The sequence below is a fragment of the Drosophila innubila genome (genome assembly GCF_004354385.1).
Source record: "Drosophila innubila isolate TH190305 chromosome 2R unlocalized genomic scaffold, UK_Dinn_1.0 1_C_2R, whole genome shotgun sequence".
NCBI lineage: Eukaryota > Metazoa > Arthropoda > Insecta > Diptera > Drosophilidae > Drosophila > Drosophila innubila.
In genome coordinates, this window is record NW_022995374.1 from 16,900,228 (window position 1) to 16,917,119 (window position 16,892).

General features: G+C 38.5%; 3 protein-coding genes across 3 annotated transcripts; all 3 read left to right on the forward strand.

Moving 5' to 3' along the window:
* Positions 1-590: 590 nt before the first annotated feature.
* On the forward strand, positions 591-2,373 carry LOC117785354 (organic cation transporter protein). The gene is made up of 3 exons (XM_034623313.1): positions 591-986; positions 1,061-1,204; positions 1,261-2,373. The coding sequence occupies exons 1-3, from the start codon at positions 616-618 to the stop codon at positions 2,219-2,221; spliced, it is 1,476 nt and encodes a 491-aa protein (XP_034479204.1). The 5' UTR covers positions 591-615; the 3' UTR covers positions 2,222-2,373.
* A 9,787-nt stretch (positions 2,374-12,160) lies between these two features.
* Positions 12,161-13,652, forward strand: LOC117783608 (angiopoietin-related protein 7-like). Its single transcript, XM_034621069.1, has 2 exons — positions 12,161-13,415; positions 13,476-13,652. Exons 1-2 carry the CDS (start codon positions 12,250-12,252, stop codon positions 13,615-13,617), a joined length of 1,308 nt encoding a protein of 435 aa, XP_034476960.1. The 5' UTR covers positions 12,161-12,249; the 3' UTR covers positions 13,618-13,652.
* Positions 13,653-13,943: 291 nt separating this feature from the next.
* LOC117784462 (angiopoietin-related protein 7-like) lies at positions 13,944-15,492 on the forward strand. Its single transcript, XM_034622204.1, has 2 exons — positions 13,944-15,132; positions 15,196-15,492. Exons 1-2 carry the CDS (start codon positions 13,985-13,987, stop codon positions 15,341-15,343), a joined length of 1,296 nt encoding a protein of 431 aa, XP_034478095.1. The 5' UTR covers positions 13,944-13,984; the 3' UTR covers positions 15,344-15,492.
* The last annotated feature ends 1,400 nt before the right edge of the window (positions 15,493-16,892 follow it).

Here is a 16,892-nt window from a genome sequence, read left to right on the forward strand (position 1 = left end):
TTTTAACGAATTCTCTTCAATAATAACTACCAAATAAAGCTCTTTCATAGAGCTCTGATCATTTTATATATTATCATTTTTAAGTTCGATAAGCGACTTTATTTTATTTCAGTCTCTTCCTCTTCTTAATAGCTTATTTCACTTTTATTTCATATTATGTTCAAATATTAAATTTAATTTTTTTACACTACTTTCTTTTATTAAAATACGTTCGATTTGATTACGGATTCCGTTTAACTACTATAAATCTTTGTTGTTATCTATTTTGCATTTTTATTATTAGAAATCAGCTTTGTATTTTTAAAATGACAGCTGATTTTTAATGTATTCGCTTTCATTTTATTTTGTTTAATTTTAAGACTTATCTTTATTTAACTTTAGATTATTTACAAGCTTGACTCTTCAATTTTTAATCAAATATGTTATTTGTGAAAAATCAACTCTACACTTGAAAAATTAGTCAAGGAATTCAGTTCACTTATATTCAAACAAACTGACAAAATTATGTTGTTCAGCATTGATTTAATTTTATCTAAATTTTAAAGTTTTTTTTTTTTTACTTATGTTTTTTATCACTTGTTTTTAGAAAAGGGACAACAATAAATCCGCGACAGGATGGGTGATCGACTAAAGAATCCGGTGGAAAAGACGGCAGATCCAATCATCTCACAGATTGGTGACTTCCGAAGATATCAATTCTTCTTCTGCGGCATTATATTCCTCAGCAAGTTTGGAACTGGGTGGCATACATTGGCCCACATCTTTCTAGCAGCACCAACGCCCCTAAAATGCAATACCGAAAATGTGACAGATGCGTGCAGCAAAGAATGCCATGACAGGGAATTCGATACAAGTACCTTCAAGACGACTATTGTGACCGAGTGGGATCTGGTCTGCGGTCGTGCATTTATGTCCAGTCTCTCGCAGTCCGTTGTCATGATGGGCATCATGTTTGGCAGCATGTTCTTTGGCATGATCTCAGATCGGTAAGACACCGCTACTTACAATAAAATAAAGTATATGTATATATAGTAATGATGGTGATCTTTCAACTTTTAAGATTTGGCCGTCGACCTGCGTTCTTGGGCTGTTGTTTCATGCAGCTCTTTAGTGGCTTGATCGTCTGTTTATCACCCTATTATTGGTTCTACGTGGTATTCCGATTTCTGACGGCCTTTGCCACTGGAGGTACTATGTGCACCAGGTAAATCTGCATGCAAATTTGTATTAATTAATACCTTCTGATCGTTATCAATTCAGTTTTGTGCTCATCATGGAAATCATTGGACCAAAGAAACGAGAAATAGTAGCTATTTTATATCAAATACCCTTTAACATTGGACATGCCTCATTGGCTGTCTTTGCCTACTACATTCGCACCTGGCGGTGGTTTCAGTTCAGCATTACGATATTCTCAGTCGTCTTTATTATCTACATATGCCTAGTGCCCGAGTCACCCAGATGGCTTTACACCACCGGCAAGGTGGATGAGTCGGTCAAGATTCTGGAGAAGATAGCGAAACACAATCGGGCTCCAACGGACACTATTAAGCCGGAGATTGAAGCCGCCTATAAGGTGCTAGCTGCCAAGGCTCCAGCGAAAAAGGGCAACATAATCGATCTATTTCGAACACCTTATCTGCGATTGAAGACCATCTGCATGGGCACGGATTGGGTTGTGGTTTGCATGGTCTACTACGGCACCGCTCAATACATTTCCAAGCTGGGAGGTGACATTTTCCTTAACAATTTGATTGCTGCGGCCCTGGGAATCCCCGGAACTCTCATGTGTGTTGTGATGACCAAGTATATGGGCCGCAAGATTACAATGATGATCACAAATGGACTTAGTGGTATTGCTCTTTTGTTGCTGGTCTTCTTGATAAATTCGCATAGGACCATTCAGGTCGTTTTAGCCACCATTGGTCTCTTTGGAGCCTCCATTACCTTCCCAAATGCATATCTTTGGGGTGGCGAAATATTTCCCACTGTAGTCCGATCCAATGGCATGGGACTTTGCTCCATGCTGGGTCGCATTGGCGGCCTCTTGGCGCCCCTCATCTGTGATCTGGCCAATATTCAGCCCTGGATAACGCCCCTGATATTCGGGGCCGTCTCAATAGTTGCTGTTGTTGCCACTCTTGCTCTGCCAGAGACGAGGGGAATGCCGCTGCCGGAGACGCTGGAGGACGGCGAGACTTTTGGGCGAAAGAAAGACTAGACAATTCACAAAAGAACAAGCAATTATTTCATTTAATTCATTTATTTGCACTAGTTGCATTTATTTATTCAAGCAATCAAACAAAAAATAACTGGTTTAAACAACTCTCGTGCAAATGTAATTGTGTTATAATAAACTTGGTCTGATCACAATTTGAAACTTATTAATTACCTAGAACTGAAGTTGATTAATAGGAACTCATAATATCAATTATTATGAAAAGGTGATCAACAATTGATTCGTAAGTAAAATTAATGTTAATAGCAATGGAAAAGTTGTGTGTTTTTAAAGGTTATTAAACTTGCTATCTTTCCATAACAAAGACTAATTAAAAAAATGTCATAAAACATAACAAAATCAATATCATCGATTAATATAGAAAGTTGATTAGCAATTGCTTTTAACAATATTATATATATACTTAGGGCCGGTTTTTCAATATCTATTTAAGGGGTTTGATAACTATACAACAGATATTTTGACGTTAAATGTATAGAAAGCAATGTCAAATTTGCATTTATCTATTTTATAAAATTTAAGGAGACATTGAAAAACCGGCCCTTAAACTTATATAAATAAGTTGCTTACAAATGATTTGTGAAAAATAAATGAATTAGCAATCATTGCAATATTTAGCAGTGTTTAAAATAAAATAGGAGCTAATAAAGTGTCTTCTTTGATTATTCCATATAGATAAAATGACAGCATCAAAAGAATTAATATAAGCGATCTGGAGTTCATATTTAACGACTTAATCCATTTTTATCGATTATCGATTACAAGCTGATTAACCCTAATGAACTATAATGCATCAATAAAAATCCAGTTGATGACTACAGTAATCATGTTCATGTCAGTTCGTATGCATTCGTAAACAACGAGAGAAAAAGAGAGAGGGAGAGAGAGAGGGAGAGACAGAGAGAGAGAGAGAGAGAGAGAGAGGCTGTCTCAATGTTTGCCGCCTGCCAAGTGACCTTCACAGAGATACAAAAAACCTGCTGAAAAGTCCACTCAAGGTTAATATCATTGTCAACTTTTGGCACGCCTCATTTATATGCAACAGAGTGCGGCAGAGTGCGTTGCAACCATATTCAGCTCTCTGCCTCACTCTTTTCCTCTGCAGTCAGTCAGTTGTCAGCATTCAGGAGTCGCCGTCGTCGTCGTCGTCGTCGTCGTCGCCGTCGGCACTTGGCTACATGGTGCGGCTTTCATCCTGCGATTCTGAATCGCCACTCAAGCGGAGTCTGAGGCTCAGATAGAGATTCAGTCTGAAGACGGTTTGTCGGCCTGGGCAGTCAATCAGTTGGGGGCACCCTCTAGCCATTGACCGGCACTTGCCCCCGCCAACTGGGTGCAAGTTTTTAGCGTCATCAGCACTGGCAGCTTGTCATGTCAGCCGTTCGAAAACTGTCAGAATTCGAGTTGCACTTGGAGCCGAGAGTTGCAACTTCAATGCACATCGTCCATCCCATCCCATTCCCAGTTCCCATTCCCAATCGCAGTTCCAGCTCCAGTTCCAATTCCACTTTCAGTGACAGCGTCGGCGTCGCATTTTTAATCAGCTGCGGCGCGTCTTAGTGATAATTACCAGACATTTTAGTTGCCCCTCGACGTGTCGTTCCACTTCCCGCTGTTCCTGCTGTATAATTAATTACAAGTGCCGCGTTCATGTTGTGCCTTGGCCATTATTTATGATGAACATAGCCTCAACCTGTGGCTGCCTCGACTCTTAAACCCTTCAACAACAATATCCTGATTTTTGTTTGGCTGTTTCTAAAGCAGCATACTTAGTAACATATTACTTTTATTATATTTACCTATCTAAAAAATATATTTTTATATTTCACTAGAAAAATAATAATAAATGTCACTATCTTAAGTTTGATTATTTTAAAGATAGAAATTACATATTAAAATTTAATGCTTTTTAATGTTTGATTATCTAGTTTGAATTTGAAACATTGCAGAAATAATGTTAGAATACATTAAATTGCGTTAGAATCATTAAAAGATAGATATTATTTGAACACATACACTGATAAAAAAAATGTTCTAAAATCAAGATTTTGGTCTCAGAACTAAGATTTTTGGTCTATAAAATGCGTCGAGAGCATAAAATTCTTAAATTAAGACAACACTTCTTGATTTTAAGAACATTTTAAATTAGACCAAGTTCTTATTTTAAGAATAAATGTTCTTAAAATTAAAATCAAAAAATAAAATAAATGAAAATTATTTTTTATATTTATATTTATTTTAATTTTTGATTTATTTATATTTTATTCTGTTTTAGTAATTTTATAAATGTTATTTTAATTTGTTACGAGGGGGATTCGAACCGCCGCCTACCGCTTCACAACTGAAGCGGCCTCTCTAACCAGAGCGCCACGGTGCCATCATTTGTTTGATACGAAATAGTACCTATTTATACTTTCCTAACCATTTAAGATTTTTATTCTTATATTAAGATTTTAAGATTTTTTAGATTAATAATCTTAGTTTTAGTAATTTGGTCTTAAAATAATCTAATTTTAAGAACAAAATATTTAAGATGAATGTTCTTGATTTTAGATCTTGGTCTTTTTTTTTCAGTGTACATGCATATACATTTAATACATTTCTATGTTGAATTATCTAGTTACAACATAATTATACTTCAGCTTGTCTTCAAAATATTTAAAAAATAATAATATAATTTATTATCTAAAGTTAATTTACAGGTTTTATCTTTTAGTATTCAAGCAAATCCACAAAGAACTCAAAACTTGCGGCCTTGCTACCAACATTAATTTTATAGCTAATGTTAAATAAATTGTATTTTTATTTTAATTTATTTGGAGGCATGCAACGTTTGAGTTGCATTGTTTGTGTGTCAGACTCGCGTGGAAGTCGCAGCCAAGTCCTGGCAAGGCAATGTTAAAAAACCTGACACTTGGCCAAAGTCGAAAAGGCAAAAGCAGTTTGCCATTTTGCCAACATATGGCAAATTTGCCAGTGACTGCATGTCAACAACAACAACAACAACAGCAGCAGCAACAAAACCCATTTAAGTTCAAAGCGCGACAACCGCCAGAGTCGGGAGTTGAAGTTGCTGTTGGAGTTGGAGCTGGAGTTGAAGCTGAAACTATGCAGAACTCTGGGCCTGCCAGTTTGAACCGATCATTATCTGAGTCGCATATCTATTTGCCAATGCGGGGAGTAAGCAGTTGCAGGGACTGTGGCAAGGGGCAGGGGCAGGGGGCAGGCTGTCAGTCGTGGGAGTCGCAATTGGCAGCGTGGTGGCAACGTCAATGTGGGCGCATTAAACAGACAAATGTCAAAATGACGCGCTTTGTTGTTTATCATATTTACCGCAAGCCAAAAGCCAACTGGCAACATGGAGCAAGCTTCCAGCTCTCTGGCTCTTCAACTTGGCCAAATGCAATTAGTATTCAAATGTGGACGCGTCAACGAGCACAAAGCCAAAACGAGTCATCATCTCGCCTGTTTCTTGGAGCTTCTTGCCCACGGCCAGCACAAAAGTCTTTTTGCCGACAGCCAACTTTATTGTAGTAGTGAATAGGGGCAGGGGCAGGGGGAGGGGGGGTGTGTAAGCATACTGCTTACACGTTAAAAAATGTCTAGGCTTTTGTGCTTTAGAATTCGTTGTAATTTAGCGCACGCATTTTGCATTTTAAATGCGACTTCTGATTAATTCCTCAGCTGGGCGCTACAAATTCGTTTGACTAATTGCGACTGCTGCTTGAGGGGATTACCAGCAGCTGCTGGGGTGGGGGGGATTCTGTGGAACTGCACACCTTATCGGCCGCAATTAAATGTGGCCAGTAGAAACGTTTTTTTATGTATGATTTCTTTCAAATCATCTGGACGTGACTGCAACTTATCAGCATGACACATGGACTCCAGTTGGAACGTGCGGCATCGTCTCAGATGATTCAATATGTTGCCCCATTTGTAGCATATTAATTTAACAGCCTAAGCGGAATTCAAAATATGGTCTGGGCTTACAATTTCAACTTCTCTATTGCATAACCATAAAGAAATGCAACAAAATGCGTTATGAGCGCCATTAAAATCTCTCTGTTGATTCATCCAGCTGTAGATTGAACAATCGGGTTATGACAACTGCCAGCAATTAAAATTGACAATTGATACGGCAGTCAGAGAAATGAGATTTACATAAAAAAGGCGAGAGAAATGCATGAAAAAATCATCAAGCTGACTGAAAGGTGACTTTAAAAAAGGTTTACACGGTGAGAGATATTGTGAAAATTAGTTGAAAAACAATTCAATTTGAAAAAAGTTAGTGCGTAATTAATGAATATAGTCAAAAGATTGCAAAGAGAGGTAGCGTTAAAGTTTTTAAAAAGCTTATGATATTTTCGAGTAAAGTTTGAAAATTCAAGCTTATCTCTGTAAAATTTATTTATTTATTTATTTAAGAGGTTTGTTCTTATATGGAGTCTCGAAAATTTAGTTTTGGTAAAAAAAAACAATCTAGCTGTTGTCTAGTGTAAAGTAATACAATTTTAATAATCTAAATATAACATTAATCATACACTCCTTAATTCATGATATCTGTCAGACGTGTAAACATATTCAAAAACTAAAATTCAGTACAACTATCTATCTCCTTCTTGATGAGTTAAACTTGCTGTTTCACTATTATTCTTATGATCTCTCCCTCTCTTTTTTAGCTGAATATATATCTGCATTGTTTTTTATACCTTTTTTTTTATAGAAACTGTTCCAACTCACATTTCTTTTTATTGCCAGCTCGTTGGAAATTTACGGAAACTAATTGCTGCAAATGCTGAAAGAGTGCCACAGCAACAAAAACAACTGCAACAACAACAACAACTACAACAACGACAAGAATAAAAGAGGTTGCAACCATATGAGATATCCTGCATGTTTGACCATTTTCGTTGGGCAAATATGACAATTGGCGGCATTATTAAAATGCTACGTGCGCTAAATCTACCGACATCAAGGGGAACTCATGATAACAAAACAACAACAACAAAAAAAGAAGACGAAGGGAGACAATTCCAAAACAGGTGAACGGAAAACTGTGTATGACAGTTGTTGTCGTTGTTGCCGTTGTTTCTGTTGTTGTTGGGCGTGTACCCGCCCCTCAAATGGGCGGGGAGGGAGAGTATTTAGATGGGTTGCCATGACAGTTGCTGATAGCGCACTCAATTTGCATTTTTGGTCGTGAAGCCAAGAGAAACGACCAAAAATGTACAAAAGATGTAAAAATGTAAAAATCAACGGGTGGCAACAATTACTTTTTATAACTTTCTAGCTGGCACTTCAATCTCAGCCAGGGTCTGAATTAGTTTGCCAGGCGCTGATTTCAGCTAAACTTGCCAGCCAGAAATCTAAACTGAGAGGGTTGCTACGTAGTTTTTCAGGTGGTAAGCAAACATTAACATAATATTATGAAGGGATTTTAATTAAAAAACCCATACCGTTTGTCCGGGCAGACTCAACAAAGCCGTTCCATATCGGACGTGTGTACACTGACGAAAATCATGTAGTAGGTAGGGTTACAAAAATAATATAATAGAATGTGTAATTAAGTCTTTAGTAAAAAATTAAATATAATTAAGAATATTTTAAAATTAAATATCTTTAAAAAGTGTTGATTTTAATTTTTTTTGCAGTGTATTTTAGGGTCCTTGTAGTGTCGTAGGGCATTTAAGGCTGCCATCCGGCACAGACAATTAAAAACCCTCTGCAGTTTTGCCATTTGCCGTTTTATAAGCACAGATTACAGCTTTACGTAACGCACACAGAGACAGAAACAGACCCGGAGTCAATGCCAGAGCCGTAGCCGGAGCTGGAGTCGGAGATAGAGACGGAGTCAGACACACAATGTCCGATAAGCGACCACAGACAGGAATCTGGCATGGGTGTATGTGTTAGCCATGCGAATGTCTCTTTAACTATGTACAGCTGTGTGTGTGTGTTGTGATTTTATGTTGGCCATACTCATCGTCAGCTCCGTTCCGTTCTCACCTCACAGCTCCAAGTCTTCGTCACGCTCTGCCTTCGTTGTCTGCTTGTCTACTTTAATGACATTGCATTGCACTTATTTCTTTTTGACTTTTTTATACACATATTGTAGTTGAATGTGCCTCCACCTTGACAGAGACTTACAGAGTAAAAGAGAAAGAGACACGAAGTTGATAGTCAGCTGTAAAAGCTGATGATAGCTTAATTTTAGAGTTTTTAAATCGTTTTTGCATCTTCCATACCTCGCTGTCGTCTTCTTCTCCTTCATCTACACATAACAATGTGATTTGGGCACAAAATCAGTTGCGAATTTGCATGGCTGAGTGGCCAAAATGAAGTCATTCAGCTGTTACCCCTTAGCCCGCCTTTCTCCTCATCATATGGTGAAAGAGAGAGAAAGAGAGAGCTGCTAAATATGCAACGCACGGACAGCAGGTGATCATGCCCCATCTGTGTCATCAGATTTCGGTTTAAGACGAGTTTTCGCTGTTTACCAAATGAAGGAGGGAGAACACTTTTCAGACATTCGAAAATGGCGAAAAGTGTGGAAAAGTGTCGAAAAGAGGAATGAAATAATATGCAAATGGTTTCAACAAATATTTTGAGCTAAAGAAAATATACCAAAAAAAGAAACTGATTACAGCTACTGAAGATAAATTTAAATACATTCAATAAATAAATATTGGTGTATATATTTGACATTGTAAGATATTAAATAAAATCTTCAGAATTCAATACTTGAAAGAGGGATAGATACTTAGATATTTATTTGTATTGTATTTATACGCTTTTTTTATAAATTTATTTCTGACAAATATATAATACTTAAACATTATCTTTATTTCTCCACAAGTAACTGACAACGAAATGAGTTATGCAAATTGAAATAGAGAAGTTATTAGTACACCTTCGATAAATACAAACACAAGGAGTTTACAAACGTAATACAAATACAAATGGAATGAAACGTGTCTATAATGCTGCATAGTTATAGCCGCATTTGTGCCGGCTCGTATAATTTGATACTTCATCAATTGGAAGGAACCATTTAATATGATAATGAGCCGTAAGGGAAACCTTCAGCCAGATTGAAGAACCCTTTTGGCCATCAAAAAGAACATATCAACGAATGATATGGAAGTAAGAGAGAAAGAGAGGGACACATAAAAAAGAGAATGCTGAAATTGAAACCGTTTATGGAAATTGGAAAATTACGCGCGAGACAATCGGACATCAGCATAATAACAATAATAATATGAAATTTCCATACGTCTTTACATACGTACTCGCATGTGGCAAACGAACGGAGGCTATATAAAGAATATGGCGAGAACATCGTAAACGGAATCTGAGCAAATAGCCCGGCGCGACAAACTGGTCGACAAATGAGCGAGGAAGTGCATAAGCGGCAACAGCAACAGCAACCGGAAACGGAAATATTTCGCAATTGGCGCGGAGGAAGGCGTGGCTGTTAACACATTTACAAGCTCGAGCGACGACAATGAAATATCACCAAGATTATCCGGCGGGCAGACAAGGGGACAGTCGCCAAAAGGGCCAAGCATTCACTTTGCATAATAAGCCGGATTATGGAACAGTCTCAACGACGTTGACAATTGATTGCTCCCTGTCTTGGCGGTGGAACACTTGAACAAGAACTGGAAAAGGGAGTAGCTATAGCAAATGGTATGGAAAAATCTTTGACGAATTCCATTATGCAGTCAGTAAGTGAATAAAAGTTCACTTTAGTTACCAAAAAAAAAGATTTGATTACAAGATGAGTTGTCATGCAACTCTATCATTAGCACTGACAGGACCAAAGGAATATACAGTTGAGTGTCTGGTGGGGAGAGGGTAAAATCTGTGGTAAATATGAAATATTTGCTGACGTCTGGCTCTAATGTTTTTTATGTCAGAAATCACTTAGAGTTTTCTCGGTCAGCGGAAGTGGCCATAAAATGGTCATGCCGCCATTTTTACGCCCATAAATTCGACTGTGAAATTGAAACTTAAAATGCGTAAAGTATACGCCCCATACACCAGACCAGAAGCCTCGCGGCAGCAGTCTCAATTTTTATGCACATTTTATATGCCTACTGTAAATTGTTGTCCAGAGTTCAGAGTCACGCCTCCCCTCCCCTCCCCTCTTCTCCCCGCCTAACTTTCTGTCTCTGTGTCTTCTGTCCGTCCATCTGGGATTCCAGTCAGTGAGAGATTCGGAAGTTCAAAGGCCACAGGCTCACAAATGTTGCGGCATTTTGCTAGCCCACTTTGTCTATGGCCGCTGTCGAAATTCCACGTTCGCAATCGTCATAAATCTTATGGCCACATCTTGAATTTATGTGACCACCACCCCCACCCCCATCCTTCTCTCTCCTCTCTCCACTCTCACCACTCTCTCTAAGCAATCTGTGGCTGTGTTTTGTGGCTTAGATTACTTAGTCCATGGCACTTCGATTTCTGAGAGGCAGCTGGCGATTTCATATTGATTTTTTGTGCCGTTTATTGAATTTGTTGCTGCCCCACAAAGTTTTTTAATCAAAAATAGTTGGCTTTAAGCGTTTTAGCCAAATGACACGCACAGCTTGGCAACAATTTGAAACGTTTTAATTCTAAACACAAGACAAAGGCCAAAGACATAGCCAAAGCATTTTTAGCAGCTTAAATATTTACGGCTTAAAGAAAGGGCTGCTCTGGCTGCTGGTATGCCAGAAACTCGACATTTTCTCATCCCTTGTTTTTTGGGGTAAATACCGTTTTCATTACTTGACTAGCAATTGTCTGACCAGCATGGCGAGCATTGGAGTTAAGACAATCAAAGGTGAGTTTGCAACGGCAACGTGCGGCTGTTGCTTGGATTTCTTTTATTTTCCGCTTGGCTGGCACACGAATCACGTGGTCAGAGCCCAAACCCAAGCCCAATTCCCCTTCCCCTTCCACACCCGCATATTCCGGCACTTGAAGGACGCGCAACGCGTTCAGCAGACAAAAAGACAAAGAGACGGAGAGACAGAGAGACGACAAGGCAGCTGAGCAGCTGCATCCTTTGGATAGCCAAAGCCAAAGCCAAAGCCAAAGCCAAGTCCATTGCCATTGGCATTGCCATTGCAGCCGCCATGAAAATTGGCGTCTGCCAAACATAAATAAAAAAGGTAGACAAATCCGGAATAAATAACAGCGTTGTCTAGAGCTCTGCACCCCCTTCTCTGCACCTATAGACTGCATCCCCTTCTTTGGCTTTGCTCTGTGGAGTGAAGGCGTCGCTGTGTCTCGACTTGGTTGGAGGCTGGACGAGTTGCTTGCCACGTCAGCGTTATGGCAACCAGGTAAGACCGCACCTGGCCGTCCTAGCCACGCCCACACTTCAGCTCACACTCACACTCGGCACTTCTACTGCACGTTGCGTATACGCTCAGTTGCACCGCAAAATGAGCGAAAATCGCGTCGTCTATTTGCCATGGCAATGTGATTCGTTCTTTTGTATCTGACTTTTAATAAAATATAACCATTTAATTGGTGTGGCAAACGCAGCATCCGACGCTTTTAAAGCTCTAAACAGTAATTAAAATTGCCTGAGAATCAAATAAGTTGGTTATAGAAAATTAAAAATCAATTATATAATTGAATTAAATAGAATGACTAAATATACTGTGGATTTAAAAACTTAAGAAAAATAAAATTAATGCTATTTAAGCGGAATCAAATTCGAATATATAAAAAATCAAATTTCGAATATATAAAAGATTTATATGTACGACATGCAAGTTCATTCATACCAGCAAATATTAAAATAAAAAATTCTCAGAGCATTAGCCACAGATAAGCACATCATAGATTGTTGAGAGCGAAGATTGTGAAATTTCCTGGAATTGTTTAATATATATATATATATTATTAATAAAAAGCTCATTCGATTTCAGTCTCAAGTTTTGTCTCGCGCTAACATTGAACGAATCAAGAGTGAGTCCAGCGAAAGTGAAAATAATAATACACACATTTTAAAAAAAATGAATATGAGAATTGTGCTATGTTTAATCGTAATTCTAATGACTTTGGAAAAATCTTCGGGTCAAAATGAAAACAGCTATGAATCAGTGATTGACAATTCCAAAAGCGCAATTGAAAAATATAAACAATTGCAAATTTATTACAAACGAAATGTTGAATTAAAAGATAAATTGATTGAAACATTGACAAATAGTATAATTAAATTAGAACGTCAAATTGATAATTGTAATATGACTTCAAAATATCAAAAGGAATTATCCGATGAATTTTCAAATAAACTTACCGCCGAAAACAATCGGGTTCATCATTTCAACCAAACGTTAATCGAAACCCAACAAAAACTTTACTCAAGTGAAAAAACCATTTTGGCTTTAGAGCAACAGTTGAAAGATAATAAAACTGAATTAGATGCAAAAAACAAAGACATAAGTGAAAAGGGCATTACCATTCAGGATCAGTTGATTAGAATAAAGATTTTAGAGACGGAGCGCGACGAAAATAAAATAAAGATTCGTAGTTTAGAGTCAAATCTTGACATTTGTACTAATGAAATACAAACAAAGAATCAAGAAACAACTGAACTGAAGACCCAGCTCAATTTATCTACTGCTAAGATCAACGAACAGAATGAGATAATTACTTCAAACTTGACCACTTGCAAGGCCTCAAGCTGTGAGGCATATGGCACCTCTAGCAGCATTCATACTATACAAGTCCCTGGAGTTGATCCCTTCAAGGTCCTGTGCGACGGTCACCTCAATGGCACCGGATGGACCGTTATACAGCGACGGATAAACGGCAGCGTTAGCTTCTATCAAAGCTGGACGGAGTATAAGAACGGATTCGGTAATCTCACTGGCGAGTTCTTCATTGGTCTGGAGAAATTACACCACATGACCAAAGCCGAACCACAGGAGCTCTATATCCACTTGGAGGACTATGAGGGACAGACACGTTATGCCAAATATGATAAATTTGAAGTGGGAAGTGAGCAGGAATCGTATGCCCTTAAGTCCTTGGGAAGCTTTGAAGGAACTGTCAGCGATCAATTGCGTTTGAATGAGGGTGAAAAGTTCAGCACATTTGATCGTAAAAATGATAGGAGCTTCACAAATTGTGCAGTAGCCTTAAGTGGAGGCTGGTGGTACAGCAAATGTGGACTTACGTAAGTTTATCTGAGACTTAATCATGCGGTAAATGGAAAAACAAAACTTATTTTTTGCAGTAACTTGAATGGAGTCTACCTATTTGGGGATACGGTATATGACACTTATGGTAAAGGCATCTTCTGGGATGACGACGATTGGCATGACACCAATTATTCTTTGAAAACGGTTCAAATAATGATACGTGCCCGTAAAGCTTAATAAATTTAATAAAATGTAACAACAAATTTGCTCAAAAAAAAAATACATGATCAGCACAAATGTTTTTTGTTAAAGTAAATCTATAAAAAATTAATTTAAATTAAAAATATATATACTCGTTTGTAAATATTTCAAAATATTGAAATAAACTATATAATTGTCATGATCTGCTTTTAAACTTAAATGAAATTCTTAAAAAAAATATATTTAAAAACTAAATTAAAATTGAAAATTAAAATTCATAAAGAATTTTCTCTCAGTGTAATAAGTATATGTGAAATAGTGATAGCGCATAGTATGTTTAAATATGACATTTTTGTATGTTGGTGTGACTTAACTGATAACCCGACTTAGAACTTTTCCCTCTATGAGTATTCGAATCCGTGGGAATTTCATATTACGCAAACGAAACGCAAGTTTCAGTATCGCCTGTATAAGCAAAATGTGCAGATATTCGACTTTATTCGAGTACACAATAATAGTGCTCCTTGCCGCTTTTGCTGGAGGTACATTGATGGATGATCATCAACAGGTGGCGCCACCTGTAGATAGACAAATTAATGCACTGGAAGATCTGATTAGTCAAAACAACGAGAAATTGCTGAAATTGGAGGATAGAATAGAGGCTGATAAATCTGAGCTAATTGAAATCCAGGCGGACTCTTGTGAGGTTCGCATTGCGAAAAAGGATGTTGAATTAGATGCTTGCCAGGCACAAGCCAAATCGGATGCAGCTCGGCTCAAGGATAACGAACGTCAGATCTCCGATTTGGTGTATAATTTGACATATTGTCAAATCACTTCAGTGGATTGGTTAGATCAGTCCAAAACTGGAAAGATCAAAGCTGCTGGTGAAGTGGAACAAACAACAGAAGTAAACTTAGGACTTACGGATAAGGATCGAGAAATATTAGATCTTCAGAGACGCTACGAGGAGCAGTTAAAGGAACTGCAGGCTGCAAGAAGCAAGCTGAAGGCTTACGAGAATCAGTTTGACGAGTTCCACCCGAGCAGCTGTTTGCCATTCGGCAGCACCACCGGCATCTACAAAATAAAGCTGCCTGGCATGGAATCCTTCTACGCACCTTGCGATTCCCGCTTCGCAGGATCCGGCTGGTTGGTAATCCAACGTCGCATGGATGGCAGCGTCAACTTCTTTCGCAACTGGACAGACTATCAGAGGGGCTTTGGTGCTCTAACTGGAGAGTTCTTTTTGGGCCTAGAGAAGCTGCATCGATTGACCTCGGAGTCAACCTACGAACTGTATGTGCACCTGGAGGACTTTGAGGGTGATGTTCGCTATGCGCACTACGATAACTTCAGCATTGGCAGCGAGCAGACCTCCTATGAGCTGAGTTCCCTGGGGAATTACGCTGGCAACGCTGGCAACTCGATGGGCTTGAATGTTCTTCAGAAATTCTCCACATTTGATAATGACAATGATGCCTGGCCGGATGGCAATTGTGCCAGGCGATATCACAGTGCCTGGTGGTACGATGCCTGTGCTGCCTTCTGGTAAGTCTTTCCAATTTATTCTGATCTGCTGTGGATTCTCATTTTATACTTTCCCTTGCTTAGCAATCCCAATGGCAAGTACTTTAAAAAGCGCAAACTGGACTGGAATACTCGTGGCAAGGGCATTATTTGGCATCACTGGCATGGCTTTGAAGAGACCCTCAAATTCGTACAGTTCATGATAAGACCTATATCAAGATCACATTATTGAGAATTCTTTTTAAATTTATGTATAATATATAGTTTTTTTATTTTACCAAAGTCTAACTCCAACACTGAATAATACAAAAATTGTTATGGATTTTAAGTTTATCTGGGAATAAGTTCCAATGCATAATAAAATATTTTTGTATAGTATAATATTCCACATAGGTTTCCACATAGCGAGAAAAATATATTATTTAGTTGAACACAATCGTATTTATCAGTCCAGCTTTTTGAGCAATAAAAGCTGAACTGATAAGAAGCAGCTTTACTATATATATATATAAGTAAATACGAGTATATTCACTCTCTAAGTATGTGTATTTGAAATGGTAATACTTGATAATTTATATTTTTAGCTTTAAAAGCTTGACTACCTAAGTGAATTATATTATTTATTTGTCTAAAAACAGATTTGCATGCTTAGCATCGTTGTCTGCGCTCAGTTTTCAATTTCAATTAACAAATATCAGGCTGCTGTTGGGGAGCTGCATACCTCGTTGCTGCCACTAATTAATTCAGAGCGGGGTGCAAAGATTCACACCAGATAGCCAGCAGGAAAGGGTGGAAGAGGTGGAGGAAATGGGGACAACGTCGATGCCTAAATGGCTGCAATCAATTAACAGGCAACAAAGTCAACCATGGCCATATCGGTGTCCATGTCCATGTCAGCAGCTGTGATAGCAAATGCCACAGCATTCCCAGCCAGTGTCCTGGCCCGGCAAATTAATGAACAACGCACAAATCGAAGTAAATGCGACTGGGAATGCGAAGGGGGATGAGGTGGTTTTATGGAAAAGGGAGGAGAGAAGAGAGAGCGAGGTGATAAGGGGATTGGGAAATTGAGAATGACTGCCTCATATTTGCATATTCATGTGTCAAGCTCGTTGGTTACATGGATCTAGACTTTGGTGGCAGATGCGGTCGCTGCACTGATTGCTCCAACCAAGCAGCAGGATAAGCAAATGTATCTGCATCTGTATCTTTGTATCTGCAACTGTTACAACAGCAATTGCTTCCGCCTAACTGACCAGTGAAATTTGTGTGTAAATGTTTGGTTGCTTTACTTTAATTAGTTGTTTCGTTTGTTCAGCTAAGTGAGTGCCACAAAAACCAAGAGAGAGAGAGAGAGAAAGAGAGAGCGCTTCTACTCTAATGGAACTAAGCTTTGAGACTGTTAATGGACGGTACGCAGCTCATTAGACATTCTCTTTTCCATGCTAATATGCATGCACTCAATGTGCAAATAGTTTGAGAGCTAAACTGCAGACAACTACAACTCCAAGGACAACTACAACTACAACTCCAACTAGAAAATAGTGTACAGGCTCAAAACCCCAAGAGTTTGCCTAACAGCATCAAGTGGTCGGATGGGGGAAAAGGATTGAACCTGGCCAGCTGAAGGGGTTGCTTCCTTTGGCTCTTGCGTCAATTGGCCAAAAGCTAAAGATATTTGCAACATTGCTTAAGGCTTTTAATTTGCTTTGAGATTATGCTCTTAAGCTCTGTTGGATTATGGAAGTGAACACTTAATGTCATAAATAGCTGAGATCTCT

Excerpts from the sequence above, each read along its gene's own strand:
- LOC117783608 (XM_034621069.1), top strand. The coding sequence starts at position 12,250 with ATGAATATGAGAATTGTGCTATGTTTAATCGTAATTCTAATGACTTTG. Across the intron at positions 13,416-13,475 it reads TACAGCAAATGTGGACTTAC|TAACTTGAATGGAGTCTACC; the intron begins GTAAGTTTATCT and ends TATTTTTTGCAG.
- LOC117784462 (XM_034622204.1), top strand. The coding sequence starts at position 13,985 with ATGAGTATTCGAATCCGTGGGAATTTCATATTACGCAAACGAAACGCA. Across the intron at positions 15,133-15,195 it reads GATGCCTGTGCTGCCTTCTG|CAATCCCAATGGCAAGTACT; the intron begins GTAAGTCTTTCC and ends TCCCTTGCTTAG.
- LOC117785354 (XM_034623313.1), top strand. The coding sequence starts at position 616 with ATGGGTGATCGACTAAAGAATCCGGTGGAAAAGACGGCAGATCCAATC. Across the intron at positions 987-1,060 it reads TTTGGCATGATCTCAGATCG|ATTTGGCCGTCGACCTGCGT; the intron begins GTAAGACACCGC and ends TCAACTTTTAAG. Across the intron at positions 1,205-1,260 it reads GGAGGTACTATGTGCACCAG|TTTTGTGCTCATCATGGAAA; the intron begins GTAAATCTGCAT and ends TTATCAATTCAG.